The sequence below is a fragment of the Artemia sp. Qi Xiang Cuo genome, chromosome 15 (genome assembly GCF_049724085.1).
Source record: "Artemia sp. Qi Xiang Cuo chromosome 15, ASM4972408v1, whole genome shotgun sequence".
NCBI classification, from domain to species: domain Eukaryota; kingdom Metazoa; phylum Arthropoda; class Branchiopoda; order Anostraca; family Artemiidae; genus Artemia; species Artemia sp. Qi Xiang Cuo.
Window position 1 is genome coordinate 25,537,542 of NC_142808.1, and position 18,875 is coordinate 25,556,416.

The 18,875-nt window shown below is 36.1% G+C and overlaps 1 protein-coding gene across 4 annotated transcripts in view; it reads right to left on the reverse strand.

Annotated features, from left to right (window-relative positions):
* Positions 1–18,875, reverse strand: part of pyd (zonula occludens-like protein polychaetoid) — a 253,318-nt gene that overhangs the window by 83,805 nt on the left and 150,638 nt on the right. For all 4 annotated transcript variants that reach the window (XM_089101630.1, XM_089101631.1, XM_089101633.1 and 1 more), the window contains one exon: positions 12,008–12,180. In XM_089101630.1, the coding sequence (XP_088957756.1) occupies positions 12,008–12,180 (173 nt within the window). The remainder of the gene's footprint in view (positions 1–12,007; positions 12,181–18,875) is intronic.

Sequence of the window (18,875 nt, forward strand, 5' to 3'; positions counted from 1 at the left end):
TAGAAAGGTTATCCCGAGTTGTTTTTTTTTTTAAGAAAAGAGAAAGCCCTTGGAACAATAAAGATGAACAAAAAAAGCCCAATTGAATGAACCAATAAAACGGGATTACTATTTGAGCCATGGAGGGTCCGAACAATGGTGTGCTTGTTGATCGTCAAATAGGACATTTCCAACGCTTGAGAATAATTATATGTTGTCTCGTTTTACTGCAAAGCTACGAGTATAATTATTTATGTTTCCAGCAGTCCTGCGGCGTTGAAATATAAGTTTTAGTTAACTCAAAAACCCAAAAGTGAGATTCAAATAGTTTAACGCTATACTCAAATACGTAATTAGAATTCTTCCATCCCTAACAGGTCTTGCAGAATAGTTTTTGATATTTTTTTTTTTTTGGAATTTCTATTTTTGATTAAAAAATTTATTTTTTATGAACGTTTCCTAGCGTGGTATACAGAATTTGTTTAATCCCATCTTTTTACGCGCATTTTTTTTAATTCATGTTCTTATTATCGAAACGCGTCAGATTCAACAAATTCTATCACTTTTTTGTACCTAAATCATTTGGAGTTGGTATCTAGTGTATTCAGATAATTGACGATAAGAACTTACGGATATTTTAGCCTGTATAACACTTTTGAACGACTGAACCCAAAATACAAAAATTACAATAATATCTGATTTCTTTGGAAACATTAAACTTATACACCCCCTGTTTGGGCACGAAAGCGGAGATACTTGTTTCAAACCAAACCAATGTATTCCCTTATTTATCAGAGGGGCCAACAATTAGCTCTTAATTTAATCCTGCATCTCAAGGCCAGTCTATCAAGATCCAAGACCAAGACCACCACTATCTCAAGATCATTTAAAGCAATTAAAAAAAAGAAAGTTTTTTTTCATCTGAAAGTAAGGAGCAACTTTAAAACTTAAAAATAACAGAAATTATTACGTAAACAAAGGAGCTGCCCCTTCCTCAGTCCCTTGCTCGTTACATTACCGTTTTTAAGTGCTTGAAAAAGTCTTCTTATTCCAACTAATTGACCCCTGTGTTTCAGAAGTAGTTCTTAAAGGATTGGAAAAAAACTAGCGTAAAAAACGAGAGATTGAGGGGGGGGGGGGCTTCCTCACATATGGAATAATTCCTTTTCTTTCGAAGGTTCAATGTTGCTCCTTAGTTTCAGTTGAAAAAACTTGGGCGTGGCAGGGGTGGGGGTAGTTGCCCTCCAATCTTTTAAGTCACTTAAAAAGGACAGTAGACTATTAGTGAGGTATGAAACCACTGAAAGAAAAACACACACAAAAAACGCATTCGTGATCTTTCTTTTGGCAAAAAAAAAAAAAAATAAGATTCTACATTTTTTGTTTATAAGAGCTTGAAATCTCTACAATAGGGTTCTCTAATATATTGAATATAATCGTGTGATTTTCATTGAAATCGTTGGACTTTTTTGGGGCGTTTTTCCCCTTTAAAAAAATGCAGCAAATTTTATCAGGCTCGTAGCTTTCGATGCGTAACATTAAACGTAATGAATTTTATATATTTGAAATCAGCTTAAAAACCTAAGGCTTTGATGTTATTAACCCAAGTTTATTAATTGTTAATAAAATTTGTTTTTTTTTAAGTTTCGATTACTTTTAGGCCGAATCGCTCCTTACTTACATAGTTTTTTATCATGAACTAGTTGATAGGCCCCAACTCTCTTTGACATGATTAATAAAAAAAAAGTTTTTTAAACTGAAAGTAAGGAGCGACATTAAAACTTAAAACGAACAGAAATTATTCCGTATATGAAAGGGGCTGTCCCCTCCTCAACGCCTCTCTCTTTACGCTAAAGTTTTTTATTGTTTTAAAAAAAATAGATTTGTGAGAAAGTCAATCTTTAGCGTAAAGAGCGAGGCGTTGAGGAGGGGACAGCCCCTTTCATATACGGAATAATTCTTGTTCGTTTTAAGTTTTAATTTTGCTCCTTACTTTCAGTTTTAAAAAACTTGTTTTTTTTATTTAATTTCTGATCGTTTTTTAGTTAATGCAGCTTTTATTTTGGTTCACCGTCATTGAATAAGTAAACAAAATTTGCATAAAAATTTTACTTTTCTTTTACTAAATGGCTGTCTCTAAATTTGTTGAATTTTATTTACGAACGTCTGTACTAGTAATAAATATACGTAACTTACGAATTAACTTACGTATCGAACTTCTATATTCATATATATTTATACTAAACTTGTGGAATTTTATTTACGAACGTTTTTATTAGTAATAAATATACGTAACTTACGAATTAACTTACGTATCGAACTTCTATATTCATATATTTTTAATACGTATATTAGGGGGTTTGCCCCCTAGTAAATTCCTTGCTCTTTAAGCTAAAGTTCGAATTTTGTTCCAATTCTTTAAAAATTATTTGAAAAAAACTACGTTTTCTAAAGAGTTAAAGAGGCTGAGTTACAAGGTCGAACCTTAAAACGTACAAGGATTAGGAGGTACAGTTGGGGGGCTGCCACCCCCCAAACCCCCCGCTTTCGCAGCCTTTAAATAAAAAAAAATTTTTTCTTTAAACTGAAAGTAAGGAGCAACATTAAAACTTAAAACGAACAGAAATTATTCCGTATATGAAAGGGGCTGTGCCCTCCTCAGCGCCTCGCTCTTTACGCTAATGTTTGACTTTCTCACAACTCTTTTTTTTAAACAATAAAAACTTTAGCGTAAAGAGCGCTGCGCTGAGGAGGGCACAGCCCCTTCCATATACGGAATAATTTCTGTTCGTTTTAAGTTTTAATGTCGCTCCTTACTTTCAGTTTAAAGAAATTTTTTTTATATTTAAAGGCTGCGAAAGCGGGGGTTTGGGGGCGGCAGCCCCCCAACTGTGCCTCCTAATCCCTGTACGTTTTAAGGTTCGACCTTGTAACTCAGCCTCTTTAACTCTTTAGAAAACTTAGTTTTTTTCAAATAATTTTTTCACTTTTTTTTACTTTTTTTTAATTATTTTTTATTGAATAACGGTGAGGGGATCTTGTCTGTATTAAAAGTGGTGGGCGTGCCACCCCCCCACCCCCCCCGCTCTTGAACATTCTTGTCTTAAGGCTTTTACTTCCTGAGTACTCAAATCACGTCGTACAGGGTGCCTCCTAATCCCTGTACGTTTTAAGGTTCGAACTTGTGACTCAGCCTCTTTAACAGCCCCCCAACTGTGCCTCCTAATCCCTGTACGTTTTAAGGGTCGACCTTGTAACTCAGCCTCTTTAACTCTTCAGAAAACATAATTTTTTTCAAATAATTTAAAAAAGAAACTGAGTTTCTTTTTTAAAGTTTAAATTCAGTATATAAAAAATTGGCTCTGACGGTGAATCGAACCCGGGTTTTCCGCCTGACAGTCTGGAGTATCAACCGCTGGACTAAACAGACACAATCGTAATTGTTTTTTAGTAAATGGAATCTATTTTTGACGCAAGCGAATCCCCACGAAACTTGATATTTGGTTTTTGGAAAACAGGGAAGGAGTGATCAGATTGAGCTGAAATTTCGTGGATAAGCTCCCAGGCCCCAGGAAAGCTTATCCTCTAAATTTCATCCCGATCATACAACGTTAAAGGGGGGGTTGTGGTGAGAAAAATTAACATGGGCTATTTTAGGAAAACGAGGTTTTTCGTTAATGTAAATTCGGAGGATAATTTTTTTGGTCTGAAAATATCAAAAGGCCCTAACAGGTCAAATTCTGCTTCGAATGAGTCCTCATTCACCCGGATCCGTTGCCAACTATGGCCCGTAGGCGTGGATAAGAAAAAAAAAAGACATGATGAATTTTAAGTGCCTATATTTGTTTTTTTTTGAAAACAGGGAAGGAGTGATCGGATTGATCTGAAATTTCGAGGATAAGCTCCCGGGCCCTAGGAAAGCTTAACCTCTGAATTTCAGCCCAATCGGACAACGTTAAAGGGGGGCTGTGGTGGGAGGGTCGAAACTTCCGGCCCAGTTTAACCCAGGAAGATAAAGTCGGAAGAGGATGAAATTTTGCAAGTTTCTTAGTTTGAGCTTGGGCTACAAAATGCGATTCCCGCCGTCTCTCTGCGACCTCTAGGACCTGAAATCGCTTAACATTGTGGTGGGTCGCCTCTTTATAGAGGCACAAGTGTGCCTCCTTGATGACCCCTTAATCACAAAGGCCGTTAATTAGAATAAATAACTCTTATGAAAGTACTAAAAAATCTTTGGCTTAAAGAGCAAGGTATTGACTAGCGGGCGAACCCAATCATATACCTAATAATTTCTGTTCGTTTCAAGTTTTGATGCTGCTCCTTACTTTCAGTTGAAAGACTTGTTTTTTTTTATTTAATTTTTGATTTTTTTAATAATGCTGGGGAGTCCGGCGCCCCCTTCATAGCAATGTCCATTCCCCCATGAAAACTTCCTTCATGGAAAGATCCTCCCACATAACCCCCGACCCACCCCCATCCCCCACAACCAGAAAAAATTCTCCCTGAAAACGTCTGTATACTTCCCAATAACAAATGCGGTATGTTAACATTGGGTAAAGTTAATAACTTTAAGCCATGCCCTCGGGGGCTTCAGGGGATTAAATTATCCTAAAAGACATAATTATCTTATTTTCGACCATACTAAACAAAAGGGCTATCTCAAAATTTTGATCGGGGGACTTTGGGAAAAAATGAGTGTGGGAGGGGGCCTAGTTGCCCTCCATTTTTTTGTCATTTAAAAAGGGCACTAGAACTTTTAATTTCCGTTCCAATGAGACCTCCTACGATATTCTAGGACCACTGGGTCAATACGATTACCCCTGGAAAAAAAACAAAAAAAAAAAAAAATAAACAGGCATCCGTGATTTTTCTTCTGGCAAAAATGCAAAATTCCACATTTTTTACGTTAGGAGCTCGAAACCTCTACAGTTTAGTTCTCTGATACGCTTAATACGATAATGCTATTTTCATTGAGGTTCTATAGTTTTTAGGGGGTCTTTCCCCTTTTCTTCGAAAATCAGCCAAATTTTCTAAGGCGCATAACTTTTGATGGGTAAGATTAAACTTGATGAAACTTATATATTCAAAATCACAATTAAAATCTGATTCTTTTGATGTATCTATTGGTATCAAAATTCCGTTTTTAGACTTTCGGTTACCATTGAGCCGGGTCGCTCCTTACTTACAGTTCGTTACCACGAACTGTTTGACAATATAGGTTGTGTTGTACCTTTCATCAGTTTCCATATTTGAATTTCCTGAATCCTCAAATTGATTTCCATCCGTTCTTGCTATACAACTTTCCACACTAAGACCTTCAGCTTCATTCCAGTTCTTAACCAGAGTCCATAATATACTCAAAAATGGATTCTGGTAAGGAACTTATTTTGGACACAAGAGGGGGGTGGGGCGATATATTGGTACAGGGCCAAATTCGACAAAAAAAATCTAATTGGAAACATATGCACACAAAACTAATAACTCGTAAAACACAGACGCACATATAAGGAAGCACACAGACACACACACATTCACACACAAGGGGTATCAAATGGGAACGATGAAAAAAATTACTAAGCCTTGAAATTTCAGAAAGGGAAAGCCAGGTCGGATTCCACACCAGGTCAAAACCAGAAATATCTCTAGGCGTAAATATTGAATTCTCCTTGTTCTTAGTAAGCTATTTGTAAGGACAGTTCATTTCCGTAGGGCGAAAAACCCCACCAGGCTGTAGAATTTACTAAGATTTTACAGACAGCCTTTTGACTATCAACTACTAACCGTTAATGAAACCTTATTGTTACTGAAAGGCAATCCATGACGTTCAACTCGTTTATAGCCCTGGTTCTCCTGTGTCTCGCAGGTAATCGTGGGACAAGACATCATTGAACACTTCCAATTCATAAAATACCTGTCTTTAAACGGATGCTATCCTTACTAATTAACTTTCCTACCATGAAACTTATTCAAAAGCCAGCTATTAAGTTCTTCCGGGGAGAGTTACCCACGCTGTTTCTTTGTTAATTTGTGAAGTAAGTGAAAATTTCTCATTTGAAATAAATTACAGTAAATTAAATTGCGCGAAGGAGGATGCTATGTGAAATGAAATGAATTTTGGCACGATCCGCGGTGATAGATTGTGAGCGTTTATGAAATGTTATTTTTGGATATAAGATCACCGGGGAGAACACCTTCCGTAAGCAGAGATTTTATCTTGTAATAGTTTTACTCAGGCGAAGGCGGGGTAGTGGTTTGGGGTAGCCCCCTTGCATTTCCTTAGCGCATAGTACCAAGTCAATATTTATATGTTATTATTATTTATTGATAAATGGCTGCCGTGACTTCTGAAAAGTTGTACAAGACAGGGTGCAAAGTTTGCAAAGAGAGCCTCAGCCTCACAACCAGAGGAACAGTTATTTGCAACACATCTGCTGGGGGTTGTGGTCGTCTCTGCCATAACCGCTGTGAAATTCTTCAGAGTATTGAGAAAGATAGTATAATAATATGTCAGTGATCGGACTGCTGCAAGAAATTTTCTGATAGACCTGCTTCCCCGCAGATCCCCCCTCTTTCAGAGACTCTTTTTTATTCACCAGCTTTAAGTTTTTTCCGGTACTGTCTACAGTCAGGAATATGTCCGCCTCCTGTATATCTGCGGGTGCAAACTTCTATTCTTATGATCATTTTGATCAAGCTAGAAGCCTCCTAACATCTCTAGTGAACCCCACGCATAAACTCTTTGCACGTCGCGGCCCCTCTGCTAAGCAAAGCCTGTCACAGGATATTTTAGACATCCTTATTTCTGAAGATGCAACCCCTCGCTTGCCAAATCTGAAATTCGCTATGACTGCAAGTGATGCGATACCTGCGATAGATACGGATCAAAATGCTCACTTTAGCCGTGCCATTCAAAGCTGGGACTGACATCTTTTTAGCATAATTGATAAACTTGATTACGTTACAAGTAAGGTAGCAGAGACTCCTGCTTTGGTGAAAGAGTGTTGTGACGCAGTACAGAGTGAGGTTTTGAGCTATATAAATAAAGAAAAACTCAATAGTAAATCCTGGCCTCCACTGAATAACGAGTCAGAAACAGTGGGTCTTGTAGTAGATTCTCCGCCACAAGATTGTGATGATCCATTAAAGCGTGAAGCTTTTCTGAAATCGTTGGATGGAGCTGATGGTATAGTGCGGATTTCACTTTCTAAGGAATCAGGATTCCAGCAACAGAAATGGGTCATTCATACGAAAAGACAAAACGCCGAAAACTTGAAAGCCTGTTTGAATGAAAAGGTCGGTAAAACTGAGGTTCGCAAATCGAGAATTGTCGGTTTATTATCACGAGTGGACGTCCCGATCAACCCAGAGAGTGTGTGTGCTTCTTACCATGGTATCGAAGAGATACAGCGCATCGGTGTTTCGAAATCATATCGTGTATACTACCGTTCGGTGACGGCCAAGTCTCATTATTTGCGTCATGGGATTCACATTGGCTACGAACATTTCTGGCTTACTGATTATAAGTTTTTACCGCGAATGTGCTACAAATGCGGGTCGCTAGAGCATATATCGTCGGCCTGCTCTAGCGTGGAACGTTGTCTCAAGTGCCTTGGTAGTGGACACTCTCATTCTAGGAACAACCCTTGCCAGAATGAACCTTGTTGCTTCCATTGTGGATCTCATGAGCATACTGGATTTAGCTTTCGCTGCAAACGGTTAACCGAAAAAGTTGCAAAGAATAAAAAATTATTAGTGCAGAGATTATATCTCTGAATCTGAATGGTTTTGGTCATAAACAACATGTATTGCAGTCTATGCTGTGCGATCTCGATATTTTGTGTCTGCAAGAGCATCACCTTCTGGACCACTTTACTAGTCTTCTGTCGAGCCTGTCGCAGCAGTTTAAGTGTTTTATATCTCCAGCTACACCTACAGGTGGACACCCATCAGGAGGCGTTTGCATTTTTATTCGAGAGAATATTCCAGTTTCAGTGTTTGCCGTTAATCGTTATTTTGTTGCTGTTCGAATCCCAGGGATTATTGTTTTTTCGTGCTATTTACCAACAAATTATCATACTATTGATTCGGATTTTGATTTCAATTTTGCATGTTTAGAATTATCGCGATGTGTGGCGAAAGTTCCATCAGATTCCCAGTGGCTTATTTGCGGGGATTTTAACTGCAACATTGCTATCTCTGATGTCTGCTCCTCCGCTCTTTTATCTTTGTTTTCGGTTTTTACTATAGTTTCAAAAGATGCGGATTTTACGTATGTCCATAATTCTGGTTCTTGCTCTAATCTAGACCATGTGCTGGTCTCAAATGCAGCGTTATTACCACAGCCTGTTCATATTGGGTTGGATATGCCTATTAGTGACCATTTTTACCTTTCTTTTCATTTAAATATTCAAATTCCATCTTTTAAAATTATCCATCGTTCTAGTCAAATTGAAAATAAAATGATCTGGGATCGGGAAAAAATGTGCAAATATCATGAAGAATCAGATGCACTTTTAGCTAAAATAATTGTAAATTATTCCAAGGATGTTGCTCAAATTGATATTGATCTATTTTACTATGAATTTGTTCATAGTTTAAAAGTCGGGGCTAATAAAGTATTTAGAACTGATTCTTTCCGTCGTGGATCTCGTGTTTAAGGTTGGAACCTTAACCCGATTTTAAAGCACAGTCAAATGAATGCATCTGAAGCTTGTTACCTTTGGAATTGCGCGGAAAACCGCGATCTGGACCATTTTATGATGGTATGAAATTAACTAAACGCGTTTTTTGGGCCGAGTTGCGTTTCCATAATGAAATGATTAAAGATGAAATTGGTTCAAGGATTATTAGTGATAAGAATAAGCTTAGGAGTTTTGTCAATTATCGACATCATAATAATAATTGTTCACCATATTCTAATAGTTCTCCGAAACTAGACGACTGGATAACTCATTACAATCAAGTTTTTCAATCCAGTGATGTGGCAGTTGAGTCAAGGATTGCCTCTCTCTTATTGGACAAAATTATAAAGCCCCACCCAAATAGTAAAATATCTATTTCTGTTGAAGATGTAACGGTAGCAATTAAAGCTCTAAAAAGTAAGCATTCTTTTGATCATGATGGTATACATTCAAACCATATAAAATGGGCATCCCCCAAAGCAATCCTTCTCCTTACTACTCTTTTTACTAATATTGTTTCTTCTGTAGTTCTTCCAACTAGCTTTTCTTGTGCTACCAATTCACCCCTTTCAAAAAAAGGAGGGAATACGAATCGATGTTCTGATTATAGGCCGATTAGTGTTTCGTGCCAGATTCGCAAAGTTTTTGAGTTAGTTTTATTAAAGTATTTGGAGTCTTGTAACCAAGGCCTGTATTAAATTGGGTTCCGTAAGGGTCTAAACATGGATGTTGCTCATACCCTCCTTTCAAGAATAATATCCTTTTGTAAGCAATGGAATAGAGTTTATACACTTGCGTTAGATTTTGCGGCGGCGTATGATTCAATTGTCCATTCTTGGGCTATGACTGCGCTTCTGAAGAATAATGTCCCACTACCAGTAGTTTTGGTTTTAAAAAAAGTGGTATGGCTCCTCTCGTATTCGTATTAAGTGGAAGAATCAATTTAGTGATTATAATGTTAAGTTATGTAGGGGGCTAAGACGAGGAAGCATTATTTCTCCTTTGATTTTCCATATTACTGTTTCGGGGCTATTTGATCATATTCAGTTGACTTTTATTTATGGTAAAGGTTATGTTCTGTCGTGGATTGCTTACGCAGATGATTTACTCCTTTTGAGTCGATCGCTTCAGTCACTTCAACAAAATGTAGATTTTTTAGCAAAGGTTTTTAGTGAGCATGGACTTAGTTTTAGCCCTGAAAAGTGTCAGTTTTTAATTCTTGGTCCTAAGGCTAATGATCTCATTAATTCAGAAATTTCTGTCCGTATTTATGATAGTATTTTAAAACCTTTGGAATCTTTTTTATATCTTGGTGTACCTTATGGACCAACTTTAGCTCTATGCCGTGCTTCTATTTCTTAAGCAGTTAAAAGTAGAATAGCGTCTAATTTCGGGGCAGTAATTTGTCTTCGCGATCTTCTTTCTCGGAAATCACTGGCTCGGGTATATAATACAGTCGCTTTGCCTCAAATTTTAGTTTTTTTTCAATGCTTCTCCCGTTTTTTAGAATTAGTAATATTGCGCATGTAAAAACCACATTTTCTAATTTTTCTAAGTTCCTTTGCCGCTTTTCTAAATCTGAATCAAATACTTTTTTAATGAATGCATATAAAATAAAAAACCCTTTTGATGTTTTGGAGAAAAAGCAAAAGAATTTTTTATCCAAATTAAATGTTTTTTCTCATAATTTATATAGAGCTGCGCACGAAGCTTAATTTATTTTATTTTATTTAATTTTTGAATGAAGTGTTAATTTGTGTGGTAATTTTGATTGAAGGCCTTTGCGTATTTGTTGTTATATAGTTTAAAATAATTTTATGGCCTGTTGATTAGCGGTTATTATTTTTATTTATTTCTTTTTTACTCTTCGTATTCGGAGGAAATAAAAAGTTTGAATTGAATTGAATTTATCGTTAGAATGAAGATACAATCCTCCTAAGAAAAATTTGAGTCGTCTTCAGCAATACTGTTCAAGAAAAAGCTAGTGATGGGACGATGAAGCGAAATCAGGAGAATCGGAGGTTTTTCAAGGGACTGGATTTAGAATCGAGTAAATTATATATGAAACAAATGATTAAATAAAAATGAACTTCAATGTCTATTTTAAAGGAATTAAAGAAAGGCGAATTTCCCAAAGAGAATCGAGGTTTATTCTATTTTGGTTAATAACTACAAACATTACATTTTTCAAACAATATAATAAATGCTATCTTATCAAACAAACTTGCTGGTTACAGTAACGCAAATTAGATCCAAACAGAAATGATTGTTTCAAAAAGCGATCGATCTCATTCATGAAAATCAATAAACTATTAATATTTTAAGAACAAATAGTTATCTTCAAACAGAGGCTTGCCAAAGGACCAAAGAATAAATAACTTTGTATCATAAATGGAAATTTAAGATAATGATGTCTTTTATTGAAAATTAAATAGAAAACTAGTTTTTTCAGCTGAAATTAAAGAGCAATATTAAACTTTAAAACGAACAGAAATTATTCCGTATATGAGGGCGGACCAAAATTTACTAGGCCCGGTCCTAGGGGCGCAGTAAATAATCGCTGCGTAATTTCTTTTTTTTTACAAAAAAGAAGTCGGTATTTTAAGGAAAATCAATTATAGAAGAGGAAAAACGAAGAGAAACGAAAACGTTTTGAAAACTGGAAAACAATAATCTCGATTACAATGCTATAAAAATTTCCATTTTCCGATTACCATTTCTAATTAACCACCACTTCACTAAATTCATAGGCTCAAGGGGGTAATCTAGTGCTTGCGTCGAGCACTAAGTACAAAGAAAAGACAATGTCTACCTTTAGCTTAATGTCTTCAATTTTAAGAACCATCAACCACCATTCGTGGACTATAGGCCTTCCTATTGGTTCAACTCTAAAAACAACCCGCCGATTGCTTATTGCGCATTGTCCTTCCCCATTTTTTGTATTTGAGTCCTTTTTGGAAAATTTTTCCCGAGTGCAATCAACATAAACTTCGATCTGTTTTTCTTCGATTTCTGCTTCATCTCCCAATTCGGCAATGAAACTCTTTTCTGATTAAGAAATATAATATTAACAGACCCAGCTTCAGCCATCCTTAATCAGATCTCAAAATTTAATATTAGCCATCGGTGTTTTGAAATCCTCAGCCAGTAAAACCCGGTGTGTTTGTGTTTTCGTCATGGTTTAACCAGTCTTTTCGTGTTAATGAGTATTAATTACGGATACATCGTGTCTAGGCCTACTTTTTTTGTATTTTCATAAGCTCCGTCTCTTTTGTTTGCTTTTGACGAATAATATTATTATCATTATTAATGCCCTTATAGTGAAACTATTGGGTAATATTACTTACTGTAGCTTCCCTTCAGCTGGCCCTCCTTTCAAGACATCTGAGATGGCAATTGCTGGGTCTCCATTTGTAAAGTGAGGATTATCTCTTCCCCCAGAAACAGCTATCCCAAATCCGTATCCTGGGATCCTCTGAAGCGTAACATGATGATACTCCCAAGTCACTCTTTCCGCAGCCTGAAATAAGAAACAATTTAAAGGTTTTCTCAGTAAGATGTTTCATTTTGTAGAACAATTAAAACGGATAATACTTGCTGATTTTGAAAATATGCCAAATTTAAAGAATGTTTGATAATATATAGAGGTTACACTCCTCGATCCGTTTTGCAAAAGTAGGCAAAATTACAACATATCCATCTTTCTTCAGAATCTTCAGTTACTTTAATTCTTCAGAACAGAAACCACACATACGAAAAAATATCAAAAATGGGCATAAGGATTAGTAAAGTCTATATAATAGCCAAAACATGCATTCAGGGTCGTATCCGAGATTTTTGTTCGGGAGGGGGGGGGGGGTACAAACAAACTTTAAAAACACATAAAAACTTCGTTTTCTGCGTTTTTATTGCGTTTTTACTCTTTTTGACCTAGGCAACCCTCCATCTTCTTGAGATACGTGTGTCAAGCCCATTACAGTTTGCCGGAAATGTCAAACAATTCGACGAGACTATCTCTCCGAATATGCTATTAAACATTTGCTTTATCTACGTTTCTCTATTTCTCGTTTCTAAAATTTTGACTTATTTTTTAAAGTTTCTGCATACCAGGACAGGTGTCACTTCCGTCTTTCCAGTGATATTTGGTTTCTTCCAGATTGGATTGCACATCAGCTCCTAAAAACATAACGCTAGGCACCTTTTCTAGAAGTTAAACTTCTCTTTTGGGTCCTGTTAAAAGTTACACATAAGAACACATTAGTAAAGCATTTCAATATTAGGAACCTCACTAGGTTGACATAAGTGATCAATTAGTGCAATTCCTAGTTTTTGTCCAATTATCTAGAAATTTGGCATATTATCTTATGCAATACTGAGACTTGGGGCATAAGCATATCATATCAAAGTCATAACCCTAGAAAAATGAAACACAGCACTAATCAGTTCAGTAAAATAACCTTAAAAGTGTTTATCTGCAGCATGATCTATCCGAAAACACAAATCATTCTACCAAGTGAGTTCCTGCCTTGCCACGAAGGCTTTCCGGACCCAATTAACAAAAAATCTATCCCCCCCCCCCAGGCAGGGGCGCATCCACGATTTGGGGGGGGGGAATAGGTTGATCCGATAAACTTGCGTTAGGAGCAAGTTTAATTAACGCAAATTTGAGTTAATTAAGTAAATTACACTACTTTAGACTACGCTAGGGGGGCTCTCGCCCCTACCCCTGGATCCGCCACTGCCCCCAGGGTAGGACTGCAGCCCTAACATCATTTAACTTTTAAGAGTTCAGGTTAAAGGTTGAACCATAAAATGAAAAGTTAATAGAAACGATTTGTATTGTATCAAGAAAAAGTGCTATCAGCAGCTCATATTTTGATTTTGATTGCTCTTAGTAAAAGGTATTCTTAGTATACTAATGCAAAATTAAGTAAAATTGAACTCAGTGATAAAAAATAAATGCAAGAAGAATGAATTTGTTTTTACATCAAAGGCCTTGAGCTTTATAACAAAAGTCAAAAGCAAAAGAGCTATTTCAATTGAAAAGGTCATTCAATGAATTATGGAAAATTGCAAGGAAAAAGGAACGTTAGTTTTGGACACGAGTCACAAGCATGAGAACCAATGTAATTTTTTCTAAACCCCTAACCAAAATTAACCATCCTTATAATACAATTAGTAAAATAATCAACCATAAAACCAAGAAATTCTTTAACAGCCGAACCTCAATAAGTAATTCACAGATGAGAAAGCATAACAAGAACCGTGTCCATGTCAAGGGGTCACGCACTATGCATCTGCATGTACAAAGAAATGTGGATATATGAAGACTGGACCAGAGGCACAGAGGTAGAGCCAAGAGTAGACGGGAGGCAGAGGACACACGGTCGAGACCACTGAGTCCTGTACACCAATGATAACAGTTTATAACCCCTTGGGACACCATGTACATGTCAAAAGAAGACGGAGCATCACATTATTATGCGGTTTTCGTTGACAAGAAGCACATAGTGTAAATTGCATGGTGGATTTACAAATTGGTCAATTGCGGATTCTCAAAAGTTCGGACAAAAGTAGTAAGGTTGACTGAACCCTTTTAGCTAAAATTTCCTTTAAGTGTCGGTATTTCCTACAATAATTTCGACCAGCTATCAGCGCTCAAACCATTGAAAAGAGTAACATAATAGAATGACAAATTACAGCATCGGGAATTTTCTTGCATTATTGATACATCTTGGAAATTTCATCAAAACAAACATAAAAAAGAAACTTGAAGAAATGAACACAACTTTCTTGCTTCACATAAAAATGAGCCAATCGTCATTTAAGGACCGAGCAAACGTACCATTTGTGAAGCTAAAAGAGCCGTATTATAAGCCTGTTTTTGTCAATTACAGCTCACATTTACATTTTTACAAACAGCAAAAGGTAAAACAATGAGGAACTATTCTATGACAGCGAAAATTTGTCTAAATGAACATTTCAGTTCTATATCTAAGAACCGTCATTAACAAAGCTCAGATAAATATAAATAAGACTTAGAATAAAATACATAACTACACTAACTTTGGCACATTTTTTACGCGTACTTTTGCTCAGAAAATTAGGTTTTCAAATATAAAACTATGGAAATGCTCTTTATAAGGAAATACTAATTAAACCTCTTCTAATGTATTTAATAATGATTGAATCTAATAACCTCGTAATCTGGCCACCTGTGCTTCACCGAAAGGAAAATTCATTGTTTGGTTGTTGAAAAAAAGTATATTGTTCCTGCACATTTACTCCTGAAAGACTCTAAATAGGATGCAGAGGTGATACAATATATCATCTGTGAATAATTGACTTTGCTGAGAAAAATCTAGATTTGCTCTGCTTTCTAACCAGTCGCATGATTGTTTTTATGTATTTGTAGTTTGTCGGCTGATGCGAACAATCTTACAGTTTTTACGAGCCCAACAAGCGATTCCTACACATACAAACACATAATCTACGTTACCAGTATGGCCTTAGTTTGTCAAGTTCTTATGGCTGTAGTCAAACAGTTCGTGGTAACGAACTGTAAGTAAGGAGCGACCCGGCTCAATGGTAACCGAAACTGTAGAAAACGGAATTTTGATACCAATAGATACATCAAAAGAATCAAATTTTAATGGTGATTTCAAATATATAAATTTCATCAAGTTTAGTCCTACCTATCAGAAGTTACGTGCCTGAGAAAATTTGGCTGATTTTCGAAAAAAGGGGAAAAGACTCCCTAAAAGTTATAGAACTAAATCACACCATCATATTCAGCGTATCAAAGAACCCTACTGCGGAGGTTTCGAGCTCCTATCTACAAAAATGTGGAATTTTGCATTTTTTGCCAGAAGAAAGATCACGGATGCGTGTTTATTTGTTTGTTTGTTTTTTTTTTTTCCAGGGGTGATCGTATCGACCCAGTGGTCCTAGCATATCGCGGGAGGGCTTATTCAAACGGAAATTAAAAGTTATAGTGCCCTTTTTAAGTGACCAAAACATGGAGGGCAACTAGGCCCCCTCCTACGCTCATTTTTCCCCAAGTCACCCGATCAAAATTTTGAGATAGCCATTTTATTCAGCATGGTCGAAAATATGATAACTATGTCTTTTAGGAGGACTTAATCCCTCTAAATCCCCGGGGGGAGGGCTGAAAGTTATGAACTTTACCCAATGTTAACATATAGTATTGGTTGTTGGGAAGTATACCGACGTTTTCAGAGGGGATTTTTTTTGCTAGTGGAGGAGGGATGAGTCGGGGGTTATGTGGGAGGATATTACCATGAAGGAAGTTTTCATGTGGGAAGGGACATTGCTATGAACGGGGCGCCGGATTTCCCAGCATTATTTAAAAAAAGATCAGAAATTATATATAAAAAAAACAAGTTTTTTTACTGAAAGTAAGGAGCAACATCAAAACTTAAAACGACAGAAAATATCACGTATATGATTGGGTTCATCCCCAAGTCAATACCTCGCTCTTTAAGCCAAAGATTATTTAGTACTTTCATAAGAGCTATTTATTCTAATTAACGGCATTTGTGATTAAGGGGTCATTTTTAAAGAATTGGAACAAAATTCGAAGTTTAGCTTAAAGAGCAAGGTATTGACTAGGGGGCGAACCCTCTAATATACGTACTAAAAATATACGAATATAGAGGTTCGTTACGTAAGTTAATTCATAAGTTAAGTATATTTATTACTAATAAAAACGTTCGTAAATAAAATTAAACAGGTTTCGAGAAAGCCATTTAACCAAATAAAAGTAAAATTAATATTCAATTGTTTTTTAATTATTCATGTACGGTGAGCCAAAATCAAAACCTGCATTAATTCAAAAACGTTCAAAAATTAAATAAAAAAACATTTTTTTTTTAACTGAAAGTAAGGAACGACGTTTAAACTTAAAACGAACACAAATTTTTCCGTATATGAAAGAGGCTGTCCCCTCCGCAACGCCTTTCTCTTAATGCAAAAGTTGGACTTTCTCGCAACTCTATTTTTTTAAACAACAAAAAAACTTTAGCTTAAAGAGTGAGGCGTCGAGGAGGGGACAGTCCCTTTCATGTACGGAATAATTTCTGTTCGTTTTAAGTTTTAACGTCGTTCCTTACTTTCAGTTAAAAAACTTGTTTTTTTTATTTAATTTCATTCAGTGTTTATCTATGGGCTCGTTTCCATTTAGTAGTTTTGTTTTGTGATACCCAAAGGTTCCGTTTCTTAAAAGTGAAAGTTTTAATACGAAAACCAAACTAAAATTATAAAAATATCAAACAGTTCGTGGTAACGAACTGTAAGTAAGGAGCGACCCGGCTCAATGGTAACCGAAACTCTAGAAAACGGGTTTTTGATGCCAATAGATATATCAAAAGAATCAGATTTCAATGCTGATTTCAAATATATAACTTTCATCAAGTTTAGAGCTACCCATCAAAAGTTACGCGCCTGAGAAAATTTGGCTGATTTTCAAAAAAAGGGGGAAAGACCCCCTAAAAGTTATAGAACCTTAATGAAAATCAAACCATCATTTTCTGCGTATCATAGAACCCTAAGGTTTTTTTTTAAAGCTCATAAAAAAAAAATTGGTTATTTTTGCTATTTTTTCAAGAATAACTAAACGGTATGCTTTTTTATTTGTTTTTTTGTTTGTTTTTTTTTTTTTTTTTTTTTTCCCCAGGGGTGATCGTATCCACCCAGGGGTACTAGAATATCGTAAAAGGACTCATTGGAACGGAAATTAAAATTTCTAGGGCCCTTTTTAGTTGACCGAAAAAAATGGAGGCCAACTAGGCCCCCTCCCACGCTTATGTTTTTACCAAAGTCACCCGATCAAAATTTTGAGATAGCCATTCTGTTCAACATGGTCGAAAATTTGATAAATATGTCTTTTGGGATGACTTAATCCCCCGAAGTACCCAGAGGGAGGGCTAAAAGATATGAACTTTACCCAATGTTAACATATAGTATTGGTTATTCGGAAGTATACAGAAGTTTTCAGGAGGTTTTTTTTCTGCTAGTGGGAGGGAAGGGTGGGTCGGGGGTTATGTTGGAGGATCTGTTCATGAAGGAAGTTTTCATGGGGGAAGGGAAATCGCCATGAAGGGGGCGCCGGATTTCCAAGCATTATTTATTGGTTATTGGGAAGTATACAACCATTTTCAGGAAGGATTTTTTCTGGAGGGGGAGGCTAGAGGAGGGAGTTACTCTGGAGAATATTTCCGTGGAGGATGTTTCTTTGGAGTAAGGGACATTTCTATGAAGGGGGCGCCGGATTTCCAAGCATTATTTAAAAAACGATCAGAAATTAAATAAAAAAAAAAAGTTTTTTCAACTGAAATGTAAGAAGGAATATTAGAACTTAAAACGAACAGAAATTATAACGTATGTGAGGGGGTTCTCCCCCAAGTCAATACCTCGCTCTTTAAGCTACAGTTTTTTTTTAGTGCTTTCAAAAGAGCTCTCTCTTCTAATTAAACGGCCTTTGTGATTCAGGGGTTTGTGAATCAAATTTTTTTTTAACTTTTAACGTAAAGAGCTTGGTATTGACTAAGGGCAGAACCCCCTCATATACGTAATAACATATACGTAATAAAAAAAAACAATAAAAAAACAAGCGATACGGCTCAATAGTAATCGAAACTTTTAAAAACGGAATTTTGATGTCAATAAATGTATCAAAAGAATGTGTTTATAATGCTGATTCTAAATATATAAATTTTATTAAGTTTAGTATTACTCATCAAAGGCAACAAGCCTGAGGAAATTTACTCGATTTTTTAAAGAGGGGGAAACATCCCCTACAAGTGGAAGAATTTTAATGAAAATCACAACGTCAGATTCAGCGTATCAGAAAACCCTATTACATAGGTTTCAAGCTCATATCTGCAAAAATCTGCAACTTTGAATTTTTGCCAGAAGAAAAATATACGAATATAGAAGTTAGTTACGTAAGTTAATTTGTAAAGACATTCATTTAGCAAAAGAAAAGTAAAATTTTTATGCAAATAAAAGCTGCATTAACTAAAAAACGATCAGAAATTAAATAAAAAAAACAAGTTTTTTAAACTGAAAGTAAGGAGCGACATTAAAACTTAAAACGAACAGAAATTATTCCGTACATGAAAGGGGCTGTCCCCTCCTCAACGCCTCGCTCTTTATTCCGTATATGAAAGGGGCTGTCCCCTCCTCAGCGCCTCG